This window comes from Spodoptera frugiperda, chromosome 3 (assembly GCF_023101765.2).
Source record: "Spodoptera frugiperda isolate SF20-4 chromosome 3, AGI-APGP_CSIRO_Sfru_2.0, whole genome shotgun sequence".
Lineage (NCBI taxonomy): Eukaryota > Metazoa > Arthropoda > Insecta > Lepidoptera > Noctuidae > Spodoptera > Spodoptera frugiperda.
The window spans coordinates 2,885,342-2,893,632 of NC_064214.1; the positions used below are offsets into that span (position 1 = coordinate 2,885,342).

At 35.1% G+C, this 8,291-nt stretch overlaps 1 protein-coding gene across 1 annotated transcript; it reads right to left on the reverse strand.

Annotated features, from left to right (window-relative positions):
* Positions 1-1,121: 1,121 nt before the first annotated feature.
* Positions 1,122-6,841, reverse strand: LOC118274211 (G-patch domain and KOW motifs-containing protein). Its single transcript, XM_035591642.2, has 6 exons — positions 6,499-6,841; positions 5,714-6,005; positions 5,177-5,265; positions 2,543-2,717; positions 2,003-2,135; positions 1,122-1,611 (listed from the first exon to the last, which is right to left on the reverse strand). Exons 1-6 carry the CDS (start codon positions 6,627-6,629, stop codon positions 1,145-1,147), a joined length of 1,287 nt encoding a protein of 428 aa, XP_035447535.2. The 5' UTR covers positions 6,630-6,841; the 3' UTR covers positions 1,122-1,144.
* Positions 6,842-8,291: the final 1,450 nt, after the last annotated feature.

Genomic DNA, 8,291 nt, shown 5'->3' on the forward strand with positions numbered 1-8,291 from the left:
CCTATCGACCCACGCTAGGATGCGTTCATGTCACTCACGTGTCAACGCCTGTTGCGTGGTAACGAGTACGCATTTTCTGCTCACTGCAGTGTATCGACTGCGGTGGAATTTCCTTCTTCATTAGTACATGGGTAGGTATGTGATTACTTACATATACTTAGAATAAAGACGCTAAATACATAGGTAGATACTGTGGACGTTGATGGTATGAGTAGATATTATAATAGTTCCCTGTTAAGTAACATTTTTTGCATTTTGCTGCTAATGAAATGGGCGCCTAGAGTGACTTGAAAGTAATCGAGTTCCTTGTCAAACATTTAGGCAGTGATAAAGGATATAATACTTTGGAACGAGCACCTACCTTCATGGCGGCACAGACTGACAGACTATTATTCGCATAGCATTCCCGATTCCGTATGACTACATCAGTACGCATTGCTGATGCGGTGCATACGATGCGGATCAATGGACGCAGTTGTACGATTTCTATACAAGAGAAACTAAAATCCGTTGCGTGCGATGCGTACGATGCGGGCCTATGGACGCGTACCTTTAACCACCCCAAGACCTGATGCGTGCCGGTGCCTCAGTACCTATCTATATGAAGCGTATGACCCTTAAGCCAAACGCACTGGGTGTGTGTGTGAATCAAGCTACGTTGGGAGTTGGTACAAACCAACTTTAAACTATAGGTAGGTATATGTAAAACGATTTTAACGCCATCTGTGTAAATATTATGTTTGTACAACGCCATCTTTCCACTGAAAATGATCAACTGCAAGGTTTCAGTGGTGGTGAACTACAAAATTACAAAGCTAAGTGTTTGATATTAATAAACACAGATGTCACTTTACTGAACTTGGATCAAATTCGTGTGCTACCAATACTATTGGTATATCTACCAATACTATTGGCTGATCCGATTTGAAAAAATATTTGGATAGTGTATTTAACGAGGAAGGCTATAAAAATCACGCTATGATAAAATTAGGAGCCGACCAGAGCGGCTGAACACGAAGTAGCTAGTTGATATAATAAAAGGTTCACGCCCTACTAGGAACATGGGTTTCATAACATTACTACAAAATAAGAGTTAAAAGGCCTTTGAAATAAAAAAGAAATTAAAAAAGTATATTACACTTTATTACTTTCTATGTTTCTTATAATTCGGAGACCGATCTCTGTCTCTCTTCTTTTTCTTCCCTTTTCGTTTCTTGTCAATATCTCGTTTAACTTCAGAACTTCTCTTAGGCGAGTCATCTGAGCTACTTCTTTGCCTTCTGCCCTTAGACTTATGCTTACTTCTTCTCCTCTCATCTTCAGAAGAGCTTAACGAATCATTACTGCTATATCTCCTTCTGTCTTTTTTCTGCTTACGTCTCGACCTGTCTTCACTGCTAGAAGAATTCCTTCTTTCTCTAATCTTGTCTCTACTTCTGCCGTTTGATGATTTTTCTTCTCTATTTCTTCTGTAATCGTTATTACTTGCTTCTCTGTCATTTCTCGTACTAATTTCATTACTTCTCTGGCTGGTAGAACTCCTTTCCTCCTGTTTTGGTGGCTTTTGCGATACCTTTTCGCTCTTTTTGTATTCTTCATACGAATCTGCGTCTAGAATTGTATCGAATAAATTTATATTAGAGTAATGAATAAAATGTATGGGTTGTCAAAGTGTTGTCTTGCGGGCCATTCAAGAGGCGGGGTTTGTATGAAAAGTGCATCTGAAGTTGTTAGTGACACCTTCAATTGCATCTGTGAAAGAAATTATCTGACTAGAGTTTCTATTTGAAGAATTTTTATACTTGGATCGAGTAAATTGTCTAGGAAGTATGTTTATGTATATAAACTAAGAATCACGGTTTAGTCAGGGATATTAATGGAGAATAGTACTACTACTTTCGAGCACTAGAGCTTTTCTTCATTAACATACGTGAGTAAACCGTGATTTTTAGTATGTCTCTCGATAGTTATTACAAAAATATGTTTATATGAAGATACTTACTTATAACTTTGGATTCTCGGTCGTATTCCGACTTAGACACAGCTTGCATCATGAATTCACTGAGGCTTACTGTCTCCTTCTTCACTGTAATGTCTACCATCACTCTCCCATTGTCCTCATCTAGGCTTACTACCTGAAATACAACAAATAGCCAGATGAAAATATATATTAGATTAGGTAATCAGTTTGTTGTATTATGATTTTCGTGGCATGTATTGGATTATTTATGGTTTATTGTTTATTTGTGTAGTTGTTAGGATAATTTGAGTTATTTGCTAGATGCATACTCATAAGTATCATTGTGCAACTAATGACACGGTCAGATAGTAAGAAACAGTCGCTTTTTCTCTATCCATATGTCCCTTTGTATGCTTAATTCTTTAAAACTATGCAACGGATTTAAATAAATAGAGTGATTCATGAGGTAGGTTTATATTATGTACAATACATGCATAATATATCACCATTGCACCCATGCGAAGCTGGGGCGGGTCGCCAATTTAGAATAATCAGTAAAAAAATTAACTAATATTTAATTACCTTGCCATAATATCCGCTGTACTTCCCAGTAGTAATTTTAACAAAGGAGTTCTTAACAATAACTAGTTCTTCTTCTTTCTTATCCTTTGCCTGTTTCTTCTGATTGTCTTTCACCACTTTATCAGCTCCTAAGCCAAGGCCTTTTGGACGGAGTTCTGGTTGTTTGTATTTGGACCTAAAAATTATAAAAAAAAATATTAACTACTTAGTAAATTAACATTTTTATTTTTTTTTATAAAGCTTTTAATTCCATTATAATTAGTACATTTAATTTTTGTTAGTAATCTTATCCTATATTAAATGGATCCCTTTTGGGTATAAGCCTCCTCCATTTTCTTCCACAATTAATAATATATGTCTTTTTTATTATATCATCTTTTTTTCTGATTGTTGCCCCACAGTAGCTTTTTCTTCTGTGTCATGGGTGCATTGACAAACAAGTTCACATACACATGACAGTTCCAGGCCCGAAACAACAATTTTTGGATCACACAGAGAGTAGATCTCTGCATGAATCAAACCCGTGACACATTGTGTGGCAGCCAGTTGCCTGGATACCGCACAGTGCAGTATACAGGGTGACTTTGAATTCGACGTATTCCTCTCGGGAGGTGATAATACAACTAATTTCCTACAAAAATAGCCCTGAGGTCCTTGGGCGGAAAGTGGCTAGTTTCTGAGATATTCAACATTTTTGGTTTTGGTAAAAATATCCCGAATTGATTACAAAAACATCAATAATTAAAAAAATACTGGTTGGATTTTAGTTATTTTAGTTTTAATCAGTTGTCAATACATCAGTTATCATTTATAAATACTAATAATGGCAGAAATATCATTCGTTTTAAAATAGCAAGTAATTTCCTATGAAATTTTGTTTTGTTTCACTAATTTGGTCAATAGATAACTGGATTTATTTCGAAAAAAATATATGACACTAAGCGTACAAACTATTAGAAAAACTTCCTTGGTTTATTAGCTACCCAGAAACGTAAAATTATTTACAATATTCCCAAAAACAAATAAATTAATTGATGATAAGTAGAGTGTAAAGAGAAAAGCGCAATTTCAAAAACATCTTAATTTGCAAAATTTTGTTCAAAATGATCTTCCCTACGACGTATACATGCTCAAACACACTTCCTTATCCCTATGTAGTTCACTCTTGGGCTGAATATGCGTTTTATTTCGTAATTATCTTCAAATCTGTTTCGGAGAAGAATTACGATACACGGCCAATTCCTTCTGTATAAACAAGGGACTTCATGTAAAAATCAACCGGCGTTAGGTTTTGGTCATTGTGCATGCCATGTAGTTGGACCGCCCTACTAATTCAATGCCTGAGAATCAATGTTTTCGACCATTGCCGCACAGTAGTTCGATAATGCACTTGACAATCGTCGTGTGGAATTAATTCGTCAATCAAATTAATAAATTAATTCAATAAGTAGAATAAGTTCATTCATCTTGTTTCTAAATTCAAATTTAAAACAATGACCCTAGCACATTCCTTAATTTTTTTTCGTAATTCTCACCATTTAAATTGTTGGATGAAAAGTAGGGTCCAATCAAATAATTAATTATGATACCCCTGCAAACATTTGAATTAAAACCGCGATGCGCTAACGATGGTTTGCTTTTTTCGGATTTCGTTGACTTTTTTGGGGCTAATAATGGATATTGTGATAGTTTATCCAGCGCACTATCGAACTACTGTGGGGCAATGGTTGGATACCTTGGTTCCCAGGCGTTATATTGGCATTGGGGTCCAACTACATGGCAAGCGCGGTGTCCAGAATCTAACGCTGGTTGATTTTTACATGTAGTCCCTTGTTTATGTAGAGGGAATAGGCAGAATATCGAAATTCTTCTCCAAAACATAGTGACGAAATAAAACGCATATTTAGCCCAAGAGTGAACATCATAGGGATAAGGAAGTGTGTTCGGGCATGTATTCGTCGTAGGGAAGATAATTTTGAACAACATTTTGTAAATTAAGATGTTTTTGAAATTGCGCTTTTCTCTTCACACTCTACTTATCATCAATTAATTCATTTGTTTTTGGGAATATTGTAAATAATTTTACGTTTCTGGGTAGCTAATAAACCAAGGAAGTTTTTCTAATAGTTTGTACGCTTAGTGTCATATATTTTTTTCGAAATAAATCCAATTATCTATTGACCAAATTAGTGAAACAAAACAAAATTGCATAGAAAATCACTTGCTATTTTAAAACGAATGATATTTCTGCCATTATTAGTATTTATAAATGATAACTGATGTATTGGCAACTGTTTAAAACAAAAATAACTAAAATCCAACCAGTATTTTTTTATTTATTGATGTTTTTGTAATCAATTCGGGATTTTTTTACCAAAACCAAAAATGTTGAATATCTCAGGAACTAGCTACTTTCCGCCCAAGGACCTCAGGGCTATTTTTGTAGGAAATTAGTTGTATTATCACCTCCCGAGAGGAATACGTCGAATTCAAAGTCACCCTGTATTTACATCAAAGATCATCATTCAACAGCCCATGAAAGTCCTCTGCTGGACTATAGCACTTTTAGAATATTGGATTGATTTTAAGAAGATTAAATAAAAAATAAAGTACTCATAGGAAAGCTGTACATACCCATCTTTGCTTGGTGTCCATCCCATTCCTCTTAGCATTGCCATCCCAAACTGTTGAATAGGCACTGACTCGTAATCATCCAAGGTTGACTGTAAACATACAAATTGATTTGTTAATAAATTGTGTTAAAAGTTAAAAAAAAAAACATCATGAAGACGGTCAAATGCCATTAGAATTTTTTTAATACCAACATCTCTTTTTTATTTTTATAATGATAATATAAATTGAATAATGAAGTATTAGTTTCTATTAAGTTTTAACATCATATTTTACTAGGTTCTACCAGTGGCTTCGCTGATAATAAGTATCCTATCACCCAAGACAAATCAAATACAAATCATTTTATCAAAATATGTTCAGGAGTGTCAGTTGATTAGTGACCAAGCAAACACATTTTTACATTTATAATATTATTGTGATTGTATTTTTTTTTATAACCCAATTGTACAAAGAAATTTGGTAGACGGGCAGAATATAGAATTATGTAATTTTTACATAAGTATTAAGAATACTACAGTAAAACTATATGACCCTCACCTCTTTCTCTCCATCCAAGACAGGTTTAGCAGGTGTAGGTATAGCCAAATTATCAGGAACTTCTACTTTTACTTCTTTCTTAGCTTCCTGCATCAGCTCTCTAACAGCCATCTGCTCTAGGGTCTCATTTTCAGCGACATTCTCAATTTTAATAACTGGTTCTTCTTTTATTTCCGGCTCTTGCACGGCACTTTCAACTTCTTCGGCTATCTTCTTCAGTTTTTCCGCTGTGATAAGTGTGTTTGGCTTCATCGGGATTACTAATGGTAAGTCTTCTGTTGCTGTTTCTCCTCTGCGGATGAAAAGACAAGGATTGTTAGGCCAACCTCAGACTAGATACAAATTATTGATAGTTACCATAAAAGATAAAATTATTTGATGTGAAAGAGTAGAAAAAGCCAACCCTAATAACATTACAAACTAACAAAACGAAAGCCACTAGCGCTTCAATATTAACTTATTAACTGTCTGTGTTGCATATATGCGACACATATTTCCGTGTTCCTGCCGCTCATGTCGTATTGCTGCGACAGAGAACATGCATGATACTTTCATTCTATTCACACGATTGCTCCTCCTTATTTAGTGTAGATATCATTTTCGATTTGTAGCCGCGCGCTAAGGGCACGGTAATTGATATTTAACTGGGCGCTTACAATAGTTAAATAGATCAGATAAACAGTACGGAATGCTTTGCTACTTTATTATGTAAAATGGCACATTTGCATCAACAAACGTTGTTACCCCATTACAGGTTATTTTAGCAGTTTAAAAGTTTTACATACCCAATGACTTTAATTGATTGTTCTTCCACACATTCTATATATTCCCTTTTATCTTCATTCACAACCGGCGTAATTGGCTTATCAACTTTTTTGGTTTTCATAAAACCAAACGATATTTTCTTGGCCTCCATGTTGTAATTTCTGGCTTAGTTAGATCAAAGTATCCCTATTTTTCACGAACGACTTTCACATCATCGCAGATCTTAGAATGAAAATATGATTAACTTTAATTGGTTTTACACATTTTATTTCAAAAACAAAATTATGAGGCAAGGTTATAAATAATTCCGCATCTCATTTTGACACAAACAAAACGTCAACGTCGGCGCCACTGACGCAGTGACGCGAGCGAATGAATGATTGAATGAGTTGAACGAATGAACGGCAATTGAACCACAGACAAAATAGCAGATTTTCTTTCTTTTTCAGTATGGTTGTCATAGAATACCTGTAAAAAGTTAATAAAATAATTTCAGATGAAAACAAAATCTGATAATTTTTAGATTGAGATGATTTCTTTATTTATGTTTAAAATTCGGTAAAAATACTATTTATTTTCAAAGCAAAGCTAGAATTCAAATCTTAAAGCAAGACATAGCTACTTACGGACACTAGTATAAAACGGAAAATATCTGAATTCATTTAGGATCCTTCCTTTGGTCCGCGCTTGCTTCGCCCCAGGCTCGCGAGTCGCGACGTGTACTGAACAAACTAAATGAAATATTTTCGCGACAATATCGACATAAATTGGACTGGGCGAATGCTTTGTGCCAGCTGCGATTTATTTGCTACAGAAATGGGACAATAAATTTTTATGCCAATACTTACCCATCTTGAATTTCATTGGTTTTTTTACCCGTATCTTCTTAGATAGGTAAAAATTGTGAGAGGGCAGATGCCTAGGCATTATTTATTGGACTGACTATGTTTTGTAGTTTTTATTTGTAGTCTGGTTGAACAGTTTACGTCTTGGTTTATTTTCTTGGATAGGGTAGTGTCATTGTTTTATGGTTTCAATCAGTAACTAATGATAATACGACCTAGTGTTAGCTACTCCAGACTCTACCTACATGTGAGACGACCAGACGAGACACTCGCGGGGTGGATTTTAGTCAGTGAGAGTCTGACAGACCGTTTCGTCGATAAGGAATATCCATCTTGGAATTTAAAAAATGTTAGCTACTCAAGTGGTATACCTAAAGTTAGACAGCTGCGAAATGAGTATTTATTATACACATTAATGAGTACTCAAAGATTCAAATTGCAAAGAATTTATTTATTTACACACACTCTAAATGACTTTACAAGTGCTTCATACAGTGCTCTCAATACGTTTAAGTTATTGTATTATTTGCCCAAACGTAATACCATCTCTAAATTTCGGTAAACTTTTATACAGAAATTAAACAAAAGCCAGTTACTTAACTCTCTACCACTCTATGCACGGGACTCACTCACGCTATCATAATCTCAATGCTTTTATTCTTGGCGCTAAAGAAATATCCCTAGCGGTATCCATTCAACCTTTGTACTCACGTATAACTAAACGTGTTGGATTTAAAAGCATTGCGAAGGTGCATTAGGTAATGACGAGTCGTAGTTCATTCCACTTCAATCTCTTAATTGACTCTTATGTTTCGTGAAAGATAATAATGTATGAGTAGGTACCGTTCCGACGTAATGGCCGCCCTGGTAAGTAGAAACCCTATAAAGTATCTAACCACTTACTTACTTTTGGTGAAGTACCTAGACAGTGGATAGGTAATGGTTGGTCCTAGTCCTATTTCAACATC

Excerpts from the sequence above, each read along its gene's own strand:
- LOC118274211 (XM_035591642.2), bottom strand. The coding sequence starts at position 6,629 with ATGGAGGCCAAGAAAATATCGTTTGGTTTTATGAAAACCAAAAAAGTT. Across the intron at positions 5,266-5,713 it reads TCTTGGATGGAGAGAAAGAG|TCAACCTTGGATGATTACGA; the intron begins GTGAGGGTCATA and ends GTATGTTTACAG. Across the intron at positions 2,136-2,542 it reads ACAGCGGATATTATGGCAAG|GTAGTAAGCCTAGATGAGGA; the intron begins GTAATTAAATAT and ends GTTGTATTTCAG.